This window comes from Crotalus tigris, unplaced genomic scaffold (genome assembly GCF_016545835.1).
Source record: "Crotalus tigris isolate CLP2741 ecotype Arizona unplaced genomic scaffold, ASM1654583v1 scf7180000018030.5226217, whole genome shotgun sequence".
In the NCBI taxonomy this organism is placed as follows: domain Eukaryota; kingdom Metazoa; phylum Chordata; class Lepidosauria; order Squamata; family Viperidae; genus Crotalus; species Crotalus tigris.
Genome location: NW_024096786.1, coordinates 3,408,039 through 3,425,439, shown reverse-complemented (window position 1 = coordinate 3,425,439; position 17,401 = coordinate 3,408,039). Strand labels below are relative to the sequence as shown.

The 17,401-nt window shown below is 34.3% G+C and overlaps 1 protein-coding gene across 4 annotated transcripts in view; it reads right to left on the bottom strand.

Annotated features, from left to right (window-relative positions):
- Positions 1 to 17,401, bottom strand: part of STXBP5 (syntaxin binding protein 5) — a 110,039-nt gene that overhangs the window by 50,880 nt on the left and 41,758 nt on the right. For 3 of the 4 annotated variants that reach the window (XM_039346869.1, XM_039346870.1, XM_039346871.1), the window contains exons 5-7: positions 16,698 to 16,832; positions 14,368 to 14,431; positions 8,511 to 8,594 (exon numbers count right to left, since the gene is read on the bottom strand). In XM_039346869.1, coding sequence (XP_039202803.1) covers positions 8,511 to 8,594; positions 14,368 to 14,431; positions 16,698 to 16,832 — 283 coding nt within the window. Of the gene's footprint in view, positions 1 to 3,725; positions 3,841 to 8,510; positions 8,595 to 14,367; positions 14,432 to 16,697; positions 16,833 to 17,401 lie in introns of those variants that run through there. The other variant, XM_039346872.1, reaches the window with a different exon arrangement.

Below are 17,401 nucleotides of genomic sequence, written 5' to 3'. Positions count from 1 at the left end.
GGTAAATACATCAGATGAATAACAACACATATTATACCATGTCACCATTTGTTTTACAAAAAGAAAGGCAAAATGGAGAGGCCATGTGTGAAAAATTAAGTACACCCTTATTACTTCCATACGTCTAAAGAGATTAAGTTGTAGCCAAGTGCTGCTATCAACTGCCCTTGATTAATTGATTATCAGCAAGTGTGACTACCTCTATAAATGCCTATGTTTTAGGAATTTGCTGGTCTCCAGCATTGAAATGTGTGTTAACACAATGCCAAAGAGGAAAGACATCGGCAATGGTCTTGGAGAAGCAATTGTTACTGCCCATTAATCTGGGAAGGATTATAAGGTCATTTCCAAACAATTTAAAGTCTATCCTTCTTCAGTGAGGAAGATTGTTCACAAGTGGAAAATACTCAAGACACTTGCCAATCTTCCTAGGAGTGGACATCCCAATAAATTAACCCCAAGGTCAGACCATGCAATGCTGAAATTGCAAAAAATCCAAGATGTACATCTCAGAATCTACAGGCCTTAATTAGCATATTAAACGCTAATGTTTATGACTGTGATGACGCCTTCAGAGCTTCCCCAGATGCCTCTCCAGATGTTGTTCAGAGGTGGATGAACCAGTCCAAGGCACTTCAGGAGGAGAATTGGTCAATGGCTCTGAGCAGCTGGCTGAGAGTGATTTGGCTGAAGCACAGTTGCAGGACAGCCCTGAGGCTTCAGGTGGGGAAAGCACACAGCTGCAACTGGTTAGTAATGATGATGAGGAGCTGCCTTTTGCACTTGATGAGAACACGTAGGGCAGAGAAAAAGGCAGGAACAGCAAAATGGGCCAAAATTCTTCCATAACAATGTGAGAAACTGATAAAAGCATACCAAAAATGATTACTTCAAGTTATTGCTGCTAAAGGTGGTTCTACAAACTACAGAATCATTAAGGTATACTTAATTTTTCATACATGGCTTCTCCATTTTGGCTTTCTTTTTGTAAAATGATGATGACATGGTATAATATATCATGTGTTATTGTTCATCCAAGCTTATATTTACCTACTTTTAAGAACTGCTAGGATCAGATGATTTTTACTATGTCCTGATACGTATAAAACCATGGAACTCAAAGAGATGGTGTACTTTCTTTTTCATATGACTGTATATACATTTTGTTATATAAATCACTAAGTTGCAAGGCGAAAAAAGATCAATTCCACATCTTGGAACAAAATATGTTGTGTAAAGGGAGCCCAATTCATTTAGCTTTATCCAATTTTATTTGTGTATTGATAAAATATTTGCTACGCACATACTGAAGTATTACTATGACTTTTTCTATGTGCTAAATAATGTCAATTAAAGGTGATAAGACCCTGGTACCAAGTTGCTTAGGAATGTTTTTAGTAAGGGAGTGTTAATAAGACAAAGGTCTTAGTCTACTTTGTAATCTTTAGTTGAACAGTGTTACTATGACTACTGAAGATATATGCATGATGTTATTCTTAATGATTAGTTTATAAGGTTGTGTGTTTCTATATTTGGCTCATGGCAATGTATGCTCTTCAAAATTGTATAAAAGAGTCTACTCCAACCTGGGGTGTGCCCATTTAGAGCTTGCTTCCAGATTGCAAATTTATTTGCAAATAAAACATTCCCCCCTCCACCATTCTAATGTGGTTCATTGGGCCTGCACACCAGGTAAAAGGACCTGAGCATTCTGGGACAACATCTGTTTACTCAAAATGCCTACAATACTCTGCATATTATAAATACCACCATTATCCAATTAGGAAGGACAATCTTATATTAATAGTTTTGCTTGTTTCTTTTACTCTTTCACATCTCATTTAAGATAGCACCTGTGCCTGTGGATCATACTTTTCTATGTTACTTATACATTATTTCATTTTCATTGACATTTATGTAATTAATAGAGTCAAACTAAAATTATCTAACATACCTTCGTTCTATTACTTTTGGTTCTCAAAAAATCAAAAAGTTTTAATACTAGTCTCTGCATGCTGAGCATTGATTGCATGACAAGAGAGACACTAAAAAGATAAAAGTATAACACTAATCAGGGAAAAAAGAGAAATAAAACAAACTTACCAGCACCCAACTATAATAAAAACAATCTCTTTTGCTTTTGCATTACTGGGAATGCCTTTCACAAAAGAGCAAAGAGAAGCAACCTTTTGAACAAAATATTTTATTTTCTTCTGCATCTTTTTTTTTAATTTTTGGGGGAATTTCTACAAAATTTCTGTCATTTGACATGCAAGTTTATTTTGTGCTACAGATTACTACAACTACCCATGCCTGTTGCAAGTTAAGAGTTTTACACAGTCACAACACAATGCCTCCTTCATTCCTGTTCTAAGTATAAAAGCATAATTCTCATTTTTCAACTTGCAAGAAAATATAGCCTCTGCTCTGTTAAATCTCTGAGGAACAATGGGATAATTTTACGTAAACCAAAACAACAGTTGATATATGGAAAGCCCCCAATCCATTTGTACTTGTAATAGACCCTCACCAATTGCTGTTTACTACATACTTGCAAACTGTTGCTGATACTTAACTCCTTTTTTCTGCAATGATTTTCTTCTGCCTTTTAGCTACAATGATTAAAGAGCTTACATTAGGGTATGCTACTCTCCTTTCTTACCACCTGCAGAGTACCTGTAGTACAGACTTCAGTAGATAGTGCATGGCACAAGAGCCAACTGAGGTAGAAGAAAACAATTCATCCAATATATACTATCCATAATCTGGCAGTTTTGAAAAGGGAAAGAACTGAGAACTGATACAAAATGCATAGCATTTCATTTGTCCAAAATTCTTTGCAATGAGAAATTATTTACTTTAGAGGTGTGTCTAGTTTGAGAAAGATGCAGTTTTGCTACAGCATAATGAAGCAGACTCTACTCTGTCTCTCCAAACTTCATTTATGAAGGGAAAGGATTACATATGTAGAATGAAAACAAGAATATGCAAAAACAATTTACTGAGTCCTTCAACAAATAAACAGTAATTTGAAAATAAATATTAAAAGGCAATCTCAAAGAATGCAATGATCTAATATAGTCAATAGAATCCTGGAGAACAAATCTCTTCAGAGAACTAGAACAGGGAAGTAATACACTGTATAAATGTGGAAAGCAACTGCTTACAAAATCCATAATTCCTTTTTTCGCTGTTGGTACAATCTGGCAAACACTATGATAATCATTACACTTGAAAATAGGGATGAGTAGAATATTGAAAGCATATATTTTGTTTCTATCTGTGTCATTTTTAAAATAAAAATTATTAAAATTCACTTATTTGGGGAGTAAAGTGTTAATTTATTTTTCTATAGTACATTCTGCATTTCTATTTTCTAGTAAAAGCTGGTATTTTAAATGAAGAAAAAATACTATGTTGTAATTTGAACTATTATTGCAACAAGAGTGTAAGATTTAATGTTTCACTAGTTGCATAAGGAATGGTACAAGCAATCTTATTCTGGATCTCTTTAGAATGTACTATGTTGATCTGTAAAACGCAAGCTTAAAGGTAAGCACTTCCAACTTACATTGCATAGACTAATATTTTAAATGCAAGAATTTTCTGACCATTTTTAAGATTCTTCAATCATAGGACTTGATAAAATTTCTAAGGAAATTAAATATGTGTGGTATGTCCTTTCTAATAAAGCTATAAATACCTAACCTATTACACTCACTAACCTTTGGATGTAGGGCATCCAGTCTTGGGGTACAGCAGAGGGCCACATTAGTGACATCACACATCACAAATAGGCTTCTGCCTCCTGAATGGACTGAAGACCCGCCATATGATGTCCTAAAAAAGGAAAATATTTTCTCTCTTTTACAGAATGCTCCCTTAAAATAGCCAATATGCTCCTTGCTTTGGAGTGTTCATGGTTACCAAGGCAGCATCTACTATGAAATACCAGAAATTGGAATTTCTGTTTAAATATCATGCTGATTAAACAAGACGAGAACAATTTACCATCTTAATACTTAGGTGGGAATTAATATGTCTTCAAATGGGAGTGTAACTGTTCTTATGGAAATGTTAAGAGTAAAGAGTCGTCTTTTAATAGAAAAGAGTACAATACAGTTCCATGTATATGTTTACATACATTATATATACATATTGGTACAAATATGTTTAATTCAGGAAACACAAAAGTGATTCAGAGAGGGAAAGCAACACTATGGATACTATAAATAAATCAACATTTGGGGGGTATAAGCATGGAGCAGCCCTATCTCTGAAGGATTGGGCTTCCAAAATTATTTGTTTCTCATAGAGATGGCGGAGGTTGCAGCAGCCTGAAATCTTTATTCAAACTATCATCTATACCTGTTGTCGATTAAATGATTAATCTGTGTGTGATACTGAATTGTGACCTCTGCTAATTGCCAGTTTTGTTGGAACTCAAATTAAAAAGTTGGTTTTAACTTTTAAAGGATTAAATGATTTGCTGCCAAGTTACCTGAAAGACTGCCTTAACCTTATCAGACTGTTTACACTTTCTCACCTGTCCTCATCTGAAATAAATCAGGGTGTTTGCTATATGGGAGAGGATTCCCTTTTTCCTCCAAGCCTACAGGATCTCTGGAGTACTTTACTAAATGAAATTGACCAAGCCCATCCCTAGAGCCTGTTTTCTATTTCCTTTTTCTTCAAAATTGATTTCAAATACTTAGGGGTAAAATGTCCGTTTTTTATGATTACTACCTTTTATGATATATTGCTATTAATTACTGCTAAAATTTCATCCTATGATCAACACTGGGAAGAGTTTATATCTTAAATTGCAACCTAAATATGTTATATACTAGTCTTGCATGAGCTTTAGAAAAAGGTCACTAATGTTTCATAATATTTAAAATATGACTTATGCAGTTAATTATAAAAATGACAACTTTTATTTCATAAAGAATCTATAAATGTGGTGTGCCTCCCTTTCTTCCTCACTTTTTCCTCATAAACATTCTGTACCTTCCTGATGATAGGAAAAGTCATCACCTACAGCCAACTGAGGTCTTTATATGTAGAAGAAGTGTAGGTTTAAGTGCCCTTACAAAGAATCTTCCAAGTATGTCAGGGCAAGGGTCAGAAAATCTTACATGTAATAGGTTATACTTCTGAAAGTAGACTTGGGTATCACTGAAAAAGATGCAATTTTATAAGATTATCAAACCAATATCTTTTAACAAAATTTCCATGACCTCCCTATCCTTTATTATCCACAGTGTATCTGCTATACACTTTGCAAAATGAATTACGGAATAGAGATTCTGCCATTACTACCTTAATTATTGTGTCCAGCAAATGTTTGCCTAGCTAATTTAACTTATCTGAAATTTAAAAATAAAACATTAAGAAAGAAAAAGAGCTAGACAATCTAATTATATGCATACAAAATTCACTCCAAAATTAGAAATAAGCTAATGAAATAGCAAAATATGATAAAGTCAAAATGAAATATTATTAATTGAACTAATACAATAGAAGAAAATTTTGTAAAATCCATTAATCAAGGAACTGATTCTCATATGCAGAATGCCAAGTTTGGATCTAATCAGATTTTTAAGTGATATCACACACACACACACACACACATACACACACACATCACAAGTTAAAAGAACTATATTATATTCCATATAATTCCAATTTTTTAAAAAGTTTAAAATCCTTTTTAATGATACTCAAAATGTTTTAGGCAACAATCCTATAGATACTTATATGAGAATAAACAACCGTGCATGGTTCTTGCTTTAGCGGACATATATTCTATGAAGTTAGTCTTAAGATTCTACATTCTGGAATATGCCGCAGCTGAAAAATATTTAAAGCTTATTTGAAGTAGGTGATGTGAACACCTATTTACCTATAGCAGAAAAGCAAATGTTTAAAATTGGAAAATTATTATATAGATGGGAAATTACAGATGAATTAAATTGTTATTGATGAACAGTACAAGAATTCACTAAACCATTTCTAATAGGGCCATCCAGCCAGTTTGAAAACATCAAATAAGAGGTAGTCAGATAATGTTTTAGGGAAACTGTTTAATAGCACGTCATTAAGAACTTTTTACTAATATTTAGCCTTAATCTCCTTTAATTGACATACATTAATTTTGTCCTTCTTTCAATTTCAATAGACAACAATACACTCTTCCATGATGTGATAGACTGTAGATATTTCTGTTTTATACTTCCTCTTAGTTTCTATTTGTAAGTTAAACAAATTATCATTCTTCATAAGGCTTGATTTCCAGAGCCCTCATCATTCTGGTATATATCCTATGAACTCAGTGGAGGGTCTCTGTATCCTTTTAAAATGTACTGCCCAAAGTGGAATAAAGTATAGTCATACCTCGGCATTTGATGTATCAAAACTCATTGAATCTGGTATTCAACGCGTTTTGAAGCAGAAATCTTGTCCCAGCACTTGTCTTTCTCACGGTAATCGACATGTAAGAAAGAACTTGCTGATGTTGGCTGCCTCATGACTTACTATTTCTTCTAGCCGAAATAGCAAGTCACATGGTAAATCACATGGTTTCTTCGGTACCCATCGGTTTTAGTATTTGGCATGTCTTCCGGAACGAATTACTGATGAGGACCAAGGTACAACTATACTCCAAATGTGTTTTAATCAACAGAGTTCACAGTGTACTACCGATCTAGATAATAATGTGCCTTTTTTAGTTGCTACATCATACAGATTGCTTACATGTACGCCCATTCTTCAGTTAGTGACCGTTCGCAAATACCATGGTAATTAAAAAAAATCATTTTGTGACCAATACATGCAATTACCACCAAATGTCATGCACCTGACAACAATGCATGCTGGAGGAAAAATAACGCTGGAGTAGCCGTACAAAAGAACTTTATCTGAATGAGATAACAACCAATAATCTTTGCAACGTCTCTCTGTCTCTCTCTCTCTCTCTGTCATATGTTCACTTATTGACCATTTTGCTTAACAGAACATGTTCACTAAATGGGAAGTGGATGTAACTAGTGCTACATCAATATTTCCAGATTTTGATCATATGCACTACCACAAGCCAGGTATTCAAGGATGCTGAATAGCATTGGAATGAGAATAAAAATTTCAAGAATTCCACTCAACATTCCCCCCACAATGATCAAAACCAGTAATGAGGATATTTTGGATGCAGTTGTTCAACAGCTGTAAATATCCCAAACTGCAATACCATCTAGTCCATATTTTTCTATCTTGTCCACAAGGCTATTTTGAATTTCCTAGTCAAATGCTTTACTGAGATCAAGGCATACAACATCCACAGCTTTCCTTTGCTCTAGTTAACCTTGAATTGTTGGACTTCATGGCCAAGTATGAGCATTTCCAACACTTGCCATATTATGAGAGAACCTGTATATGCAGTATTCCAGCCATTAAAAATATTTCTCATATATTGTCAAATTCTCAATTATATGTCCCCACTAGCCTTAAATACTTATCATCTTTATTGGAAAGAACAGCCCACTGCGATCCTATCCATAATCATATTTTTTCTCGGGCTCAAATGTACATATTGTATGCAGAACAGCTAAATTTATAACTAAGACAGCGATCCTACAAATATGATACATTGAACAGATTGGGATTCCCTGTGAGGGAGATTCATCTATCTGTTTACTAATTCCTTGTGTTACCACATATATATATGATATATATTTTATCATTGTATTTCTCCCTATCTATTTCACTCTGAAATTAGACTGTGTATTGTATTTTATTTTATTTTACTGATAAGGTTGCAAGATTAATCAGTCAGTAAACTATTACTACTACATAACTCATAACTAGTTTTTATGTGATAAAAGAGACAACATTATCTGACAAAGCAAGGCTGTTAAAAGGTCACTTATTCTAGCTTAGTAACTAGTTTCTTGCCTGTATAGATATTAAATTGATTAATCCCTAATTCCTTAGATACTTCTTTCTCCTTTCTTTAAATTTGCAATTTTTATTATTCCCCAGTTTTCTGGGAACTTTCAAACCTCTGTTTTAAGATATCCATTTTCCTTATTAATGCTCACCACCAAATCCTATATACCAGGAAAAAATAGGTCTGATAGTTTTGACCCTCCCACTTGGTGGGTAAGGGAGGGTTCTGAGAGCCCAAATTATGGGTTGGGGCCATATGAGCTATCTCAATTACCTCATATTCCAAATATACCAGGGGAGGGTTAAAACATATAATCTAATCTGTCCTCTATATATGAGATATAATTTTAGGTACCACAATACTTAAAGCCATTTGAGTAACCTTTAAATTCCCATATGAATCAATAAATTAAATATTTTCCTGCTTTACTGGGATGACTGTATCAAGATATATTTCTTCCATAAATATAAGCAATAATGCTGAGTAAACATTTACTGAATAGTAATTCTTCTGCAAAATAGTCAACTGTATGACTCAAAACATGCCAGACTTATTTTTTTTTTACCTCATCATGTGTGTATCTGTATTCCGCCTTCTTGGATTTGAGGTCCCATAATGCCACTGTTCCTGATTCAAAACCAATCAACAGCTGTAATAAATTACAAGTTGTATTAATGTCATTCTAGTTCATAATAATCAGTGCAATGCTATGGCTCACCAAATTACCATACAATTCTCTACTATAAGCACATCTGCATGCCAAATAACTTAATATATATTAACGTAGACAAATGATAACTGAGATCTCATTTGTTTGGCACATCCAATAATTGGATATTCTGATACATATAAATGATATCCTAGGAAGTTTGTAAATTGCAGATGAACTTATAAAGAACTGGATGCTTATCTGTGCTGTTCTGAATGGTTACCTCTCTAATCATACACATGTCCGTTCCATTATTGTAAACAATCTTATATTGCTGCATCCCAGTTGTATCTTTTCTGTGGTGATACTAGTCCTATAGAACAGCATTGCCCCAGAGATTAGGATGGCCATGATTCTGGGTGTTCTTCCAAGTGTTTAGGCTATGTGCATAGGCAAACTCTGCTGGTTAAACATGGTTAAATTATTCTGCATGACTTGGACTGTATTTGTGGCATTGGCATTTAATAACTATTGTTATTGTGGTTTTAACCTTTGTATGTCATTAGAATCACTTTAGGGAGATGGGTAATCTTACAGATTATATGAAAAAATAAATATGCATTATGCACTTTCACAGGTGCTATTTTTCTTAATGCAGATATGCAGCATGATTCCAGCCTCCTCCCCTTCACTGAATCCTAGAAACTGCCATAGCAACCACAGAAGTTTGAAAACTGCTCTGACAGATACCTGTAAAAAGCATAGGAAACTAAATAAAGAACTATAGTTAAAAAATAAGCAACCTATTCTTTCTCTCATGATATTTGTACAGCACAAACTTGGTAAACCAAGAAAGCAAATTATATGTCTGGAGAAAACAGAAAATAGTGCAACCCATTCAAAGGAAGATCTAATCTTGCTCAAGAGTAATTTATGCCTCAGGATTCTGTTAAAACAGTCCATCTTAAAGTAGTTTTAGGCCACCCTGGAGTACGTTTCGTGGTCTGGTCTGTATCTTGGAGTTCAGCACATCCCTTCATAGTTTATTAACTCAAGCTGCTTTATCTATCAAATATTAGATTAACTAAATTAATTCTTACAGCACACAAGAATTGAACCTGTAAGAAGTTAAACTTAGTTTCAAAAATGGACTAGTCCTCTATGTGTAAAGTGCAGTCGCCTTCCTGGTTGATTAAGGCCTCCCAGCGGACAATAGATAATTGGATTCAAATGGCGTGAAAAGCTTCCTTGAAGAGGGGAGTGATATCTCCAGCTCTTAAATAGTCTGTGGTCCCTCCCCTTCTCAAAAAACCTTCACAGGACAATTTTTATCTGGCCTCCTTTTCATGGGAAAGCTGTTGAAAAGAGTGCAACTGCAGAGGGCTCTGGGTAAATAGATTACCCTGAATCCTTCCAACTGGCTTTCAGATCAGGATGTAATACTGAGGCAGCACCAGATGCACTTTTAGATAATCTCTGATTGTTCTGGGATGGTAGTAATGTATACATCCTAGCCCTTATTGAGCTCTTAGTGATTTTTGATACCCTCAATCATGACATCTTTTGAGCATGCTTCAAGGTTTAGGTAGGAGTGATATGTTAGCAAATATGTCAATTCTTCTTCTATATTTTCTTGAACTTAATTGAGAATGCAAAAATGGCCTTCAGGGTTTGAAGGCTATTTTAAGAATATACTGTATGACTTAAGAAACTCTCTACATAACAATGATTCAGTAAAAAATGTATCAGAGTGTCTGTTTTATCTTACGTTGGATTTTTTTTTTTTTAGATCTAATTCATCTCCCCATGACACAGTAATTTTAGTGGTAAGATCAGTTTTTTTCAAGTCAGTTTTTAAAATATGAACTGAACCATTATCTTCCTAGAGTTTTTAAAAAATAAGCCAGGACTATATTACTTTTTTCCCCTATACAGTTATTTAGTCTCTTTTGTAACCTATGGTAGGTAGCATTTTCTCCTTCTGCAAACTATGGGAGGTAAAAGCTGGAACTTAGCACAACTTGTATAACTGCCTTTTCAGTTCATGTGGAAAGATGGAAGGTAAGTAGGTAGGTAAATAGGCAGATAGGCAGACAGATATACACATATAGAGAGAGACAGTGAACCCATGTACTGTACTGATTTATGTGAAATATATAATTGTTTAATGCCCTAAGTGGAAGCTGAGCTGAAAAATGCTAGAAACTGATTTGGGAAAATAAATTATTCCTCTGCACTTTTCTGCATTCAGTTTCTAAAATGGTTAGTCTCTTTTTCTTCTTTTAGAAAGTAAGCCCTGCGGTTTCTTACCTTGTATCTGATTCAAAGTACATAACATAGTACTAAATTACTTATTACTAAAGTGAGTAACTATTGGAAGATTTAAGAACCACTTAAGATAACAAAACATCATTAAGCACACTATCTCCTTAAACGTACTAATACAGTCTACAGCTAAATCACTGCATATTTGAATAAAACCCCTTATAAAAATATACCATGAATGTAAACAAAGAAACATGACACGGAAAAAGATTTACAAATAACAATGCTGCCTAGGCTCTTCAATCTTACCTAGCAGCGAGCATTTCATTAGGCTATATTATCTGAAGATGATGCAGTTAGTAGTTCCCCAAAGGATGGCCCTGCTTTGTCCCTAGTTTATCTCCACTTGGCTGGGAAAATAGAAGCCTTTACTGATTAGTTGCAAAGGCTGTTATTGCATATGACCGAAGAAAAGTAGACTTGCTTAAAGACTTTTAGTTTTAGATAGAATGGATTTTTGCTCCAGTATTTCTACTGATAGACCTTAGTATGTATTATATTTTGTTCAAATAAATAAATAAATATGGATTGGTCTAATGTAATCTGTTCCTTTCCCCACATCTAACAGAATTTCAGGAATAAAGCAGCTTTTAATAATTCTAAGAATATTATTCTAAGAATATCATTCAAAAAGGAACAAGAATGAGAGAAAAAAACAGATCAAAATTACTTATGAAGCACACAAAAGCTTAGATCTGTGCTTTAGACCAGGGCTTTTCAGCCTTTTCACCCATTGTACCATTTTTAGGATATGGCAATATCCAAGTACCACCAGTCACCTAGCAAGGTGTCAAAAACTTGATGACCAAAAAAAAAAAAAGAAAGAAAAAAGTGATAAAGTATAGGTAGTCCTCAACTTACAACAGTTTGCTTAGTGACCGTTCAAAGTTACAATGGCACTGAAAAAAGTGCCCCCCAAGGCACAGCCGAGCAAGACACCTGCCTGCCCACCCAGCCGTGCTCTTCCTCCTGTCTGAAGTTTTCATTGTTGTGAGCATTTCTGTTGAGGATTGGCAGGGGTGGGGTGAGGGGTGTTTGATTTTTATTCCCCCCGTCTGCTGAGTGTTGCAGAAGATTTTGATCATTTCACATGACCCTGGGACACTGTGACTGTCATAAATATGAATCAGTTGCCAAGCATCTGACTGTAAATCACAAGACCCTGGAGATGCTGCAACATTCCAGCTGATTGGTGTTTCTTCAGGGCTCAGCAGAAGTGCCAGGATCAGCACCAAGCTCCAGCTGGAGCCTGGCGCTGATCCTGGTGCTTCTACTGAGCCCTGACAGCCCTGCAGCTCCAGCTATCTCTTGCTCAGGCTTGTGCAGTGCTGCCACCGGTTCAGCTCATTCCCCTCCCCCGCTACTTTTCTAGGATGGTCGCGTACCACCTGCCAGGTGCCAATGTACCACATGTGGCACCCGTACCACTGGTTGAAAAACCCTGCTTTAGACTAGCCAATATTGTTTTGGAATTTGAATTCTCAATCTGATTTTCCTTCTTATCAAAATGGTTTAAAGGTATAGCATGAGCTGGTCATAAATACATACAAGATCAATTTTTAAATATAAAATCAGGTATCAGAGAAGATTTTCTAATATTTAAGGTTTATCCTGCTAACAAAACTATTCTGCATTATATTCCATTTCAGCTAATAAAACTGTATACAAACTAATGAATGACAAAAATAGAAAATTAGACATCAATCTTCCATACAAAAGACATAATCTACCTAAAAATATCAAACAAAAATTTATGTTAGAATTTTGGCTGATGTCTTCAAATTGATTTTGCTAGCCCAATTTTGTCTCAGCTTAAGGAACTCATCTTTTGACTGCTTTGTTATTTAATTAATAAGCAGATAATACTCTGTTTAAATTATTGGTCCAAAGGTAAAAAGAAACATGGATCAACCCCTTCCCCTTCTGAAGGGTAGTAATATAATGAAGTGAATAAGTACAGTATATAGAGACCTTTTACCTGAGTAGTATTGACATAGTTAAAAATCACAATGAGCTTATACGGAAAGACCAATGTTGTCAAAATGAGTATTACTTCCTAGATAATATGTGTGCTTAGAAAAGCACACATTGCTGTATCTTCAGAATATTTCAGGTAAACTGATAAGTTTTTGAAAATATTAAAAAATTAAAATTAAAAAATGGGAAGCATAAACTCATAGATTTTATTCATCTCAATTACAGCTATTATATGATGAAATGGATTAGTTTTCCTGACTTTCAACCTTACCATTGGCATGCATTATTTAAATTATTTTAGGAAGAGTCTGGATTATTTAAAACCGAGAATGAGAGTATATTCAATTAAAACATGCTGATTTCACAATATGATCCAAATGCATTAGCAGCATCAGAAACTCCTGGTTATTAACAATAACTATTGCTATTGAACTATACTTTGGAATATTCTAAATAGTGTTTTAGTGCATAGTTAAATAATTTTGTTAAGGTGGGTGTTAGTTATTTACAAACTTTGAAATAAAGAACTGGAAACCCTATATTTTTAAATCAATATTTAAGTATCTTAAAGACATTCTTTAGAAGAGACTAATTCAACAACTCATGAAGAAAATCTAATCTATGTGGTCATTGAGAGTGAATGATTTGATGGCACCCAACAGCTTTTCTCATTGGTTCACGCACAAATTTCATAAAGGTTGGCTGTCAATTTCATTATGCTCAAAGTAGACAATGGTTGGGGGACACCTATGTACATACCATCAATTTAACCCACTGTTGTCCAATTTTCATTATTTCATTTCATTATTTTGTTAATGTAGTTTGGAAAAGAGCAATATAATTAAAGATGTTCATTGAACCTGGCAAAAAATTGGAATTCATCATTTTATGAAAATCTATGGATTTACCAAGTTTAGGATGTAGCAAACAAGATTATTCTTTTAGCATGGAAAAATACAAACACAGATAAGATGGTATGTGCTAACTGTCTGCTATTTACTGAAGTATTGAAAATACTGATTATTATTAAAACTGAGTATTATTCTATGTGATTCAGGTTTAATACTGTGTTTCATAACTACTGTAGTTATATACATTATAACATGTTTTTGTTTTCTTATGTTTTTGCTGTGTTTGGCTCTTTTTCATATATTAAAGTAATAAAAATAATTTAATGTTTTAAAAAGCAACCAGATGTTTTGGTAATTGATTAAACATTTGAGCATTTATTAGAGTTTCCATTTACTTGTTTTAGAAGCATAACATGTCAAAAGTACAATTATGAATAGTCAGTAGGCATGCTTGCAAATAGCCGTTGGGGATATAATTGCAAACAATACATTGTTCTAATGCTTGATATATGTAAATATGTAAACTGGGACATTCAATAAAGCATCTGTCATACTTTAGCGCTAAAGCACAATCTTCTTCAATATAATTTAGGTTTGGTTTAGTGTGTTTTTTAACATACCTTGCCTTCATCCATTGGATTGTCACTAATATGGACAACAGGTCCAGGATGAGACTTGGATGACCTAAAAATGTAAACAATATTTTTAAAAAGCAAAAATACAGATATATAGAATATTACATCATTTACAGTGTAAACCCCAATACCATTATTAAGCAGACTGACTTTCCATTAATGAGCCCAAGTCAAGGTGCCAGCCATATCTTAGAGCCCTAAAGAAGGAGCAAGCAACATTTTCCATCCCGGGGTGGTCATGGAGCACTAATTCTTTCTGCTAGAGACCACAGTGTATGTGGGCAGAATTTGAACGTGAAGATATTTTATCTGGCCTGGCCACCACTCTGTTGCTGTTGCTACTGCATTCCCACTTGCTAGCTCCCATCTGTGCTCTACCAGTTCACTTGTAAGACCGTGCTTTGACTGAGATGGCAGTGGGTAGCCCAGCCCAGGTCCCCTCATGCAGTGACAGTGCCTCTTCCTCAGGCGGCTCCAGGCAAGGAGTGAGTGCTGCATAGGCATCGAAAAGTACTTTCTCTCCTCATCCTCTTGCGGCTGCCAACCAATTGAAGAAGTGCACAGCAACTGCGCAGCGGGCCTGACTCAGCTTCTTCTCCCATCCTCTGAGATGCGCTTATTTACATTTGATTTCTAATTTCTGACTGATCGCACATGGGTCAGACAGGGACAACCAAAGGACCTGATGTGGCCTGGGGACCATAAAATGCCCAGGTCTGCTTCTAAGTAATAATTTTTTTTAATTTGCCCAAGTGCTTTCAGCTATTATATTTTCACTTGGTTGAATATTTTAAGTCCTTTGATCTGGTCAATCCTTATTTATTTTATTTTTATTTATTTATCTATTAAATTTATTTGCCGTCCATCTTATATTGAAACAACTCTGGGTGGCTTATGTTGTTTACCTGAACCACAGATTTTCAATTTTATCTGACTGCCTTCAGATCTAGTACTCTAAATAAAAGTGATTTATACAAATAAATAAAATTTAAAGAAATATATGAAGAAATAACTTCCCTCTTCATCACAAATGTAGAACATTTTAGTAATTTATCACCTTCTTTCTTTTTCCCATATCTCATTTCTTATCTATAAAAAATCCTTAAAGTTTTGACATTCAATCCTGATCAGCAAAACTCTATTAAAAGTTATTAGAGATAACATATCTATTTTAATCTTGATAAAGTAAATCAAATCATATTCCTTCCTTTTAATAATTTTGATCTTTAGTCCCTTCAAATACAGATAGTCCTCAACTTATGGTCACAAATGGGACAGAATCTCTGGAGCAAAGCGAACATTAAGCTAGATTTCCCATAATTATTTTGCTCAATGACCACAAATCTGGCACTCTTTGTTGTGATTGTTAAGCAATCTCATGATCATTAAGCAGACAGACTCTGAGGTAAGGCATGCAGGAGTACCTCAGAGGGCGGGGGGAAATCTCTGGGAGCCCAGCACAGCATACAGAAACCACTGGCACATGAAAATCTCAGCCAACTGCAAGACCCAGCAGCTCATGGAAACCTGCTGCAGGTCTACATGCCAGCTCTACATTTTGCTGTAGTCACTGGGACTACAGAGAGTCATCTTCAGTTCACCATTTCTTCCCCATTTTTGTTTTCTTTCTTTTCTATACTTTCTATATTTTCTTTTTATTGTTTTCTTTTGTAAGTTTGCATTAGTTAATTAGTTTGTGATTGTATTTTTTAATTATTAATTGAAAGAAAACATAATCTTAAAAATTATTCAACACTCACTTGTTCAATAAATGTAACTACTTTTTTTGTTATTTAGTAACATTTTCATTAGCAGATACTTTTCTGCATCCCTGCTGTGAGGGTGAGGTGGGTAAATAAAGGTGAGTATGTTAGAAAATTGGGCAGAAGATTTATGCAGAAAATGGATCTCCACATTATTTAAAATCCCACGTCTCCATTTAGCCCGCTTTCCTATAACGTATTTCATTCAACATTTACTGACCTTTTTTACAGGGTAAATGAAATGCTACTGGGACTACTGGAAGAGAACAGTTATATTCATGGGTCTATAATAAATTATAAATGAGTAAAGGAATAGAGTGCAGGTTTATGCATATAACCACTTAATATAATATTGGAATGGTCCTTGTTTTACAACAATATTTTCTTCGAACAGATTTATTATGTTACGCAATGTCTATACCTACTGGACAGCAATAGTCAAAGCATCAAAGCCACAGTAAAAAAAAAAAAGTATAACTTATTTATTTATATATTTTAAAGAATAGAGTCCAAATGGACTATATACATTTTTTTCACCCATATCATGCTCACAATTCAATGGCTTTATTCCACATGATGACGTAGCCTGAGAGAGTGAAAGACTCCACATTGACAATGTGTATATTTCCTCTTTCGGTGCCCACATACAACCATTTACTCTGGAAAGGTATATGGCAAAATGTTATCCTGAAAGAGAACACATTAAAAATAGTAAATTCAAAATTGTAAAATCAGACGGTACAATAAAATGAATGCATAGTTTGAAAATAAAATACAGACACACAAAATTATCAAAAGCACATACAGTTAATTCAACATTATCTAAACTGCTTTTTTTTCCCCCAAAGGGAAGCTAAGCGTAGTTTTTTCAACGTCATCAATGTTATTTTCTAAACATGTGCCTCTATTAAAAAAATACACACAAAATAGAACACATTTTACTTCTTAACTAGTATACTTCTATGACTTTGAATATGGAAATATGTCAAAAGTTTTCTATGATCAACAAAATGTAAGTATATTTCCAAAACATTTTGGAAAATCTAACACTGTATGACTTTTTCTTCAAATTTGTCACAAATGTCTGTGACAAATTGCTACAACTCAAATCTGAAAATTAGTTACTAAAATGTTCTGCTCATTAAAATGAAATCTAATAGAAAAAAAATGCAATCTACCAAAATATTTATTTCTACTATATTCAAACATAAAAACTGAATAGCATTTCTTTCATAGAAATACTTCTTTATGAGATT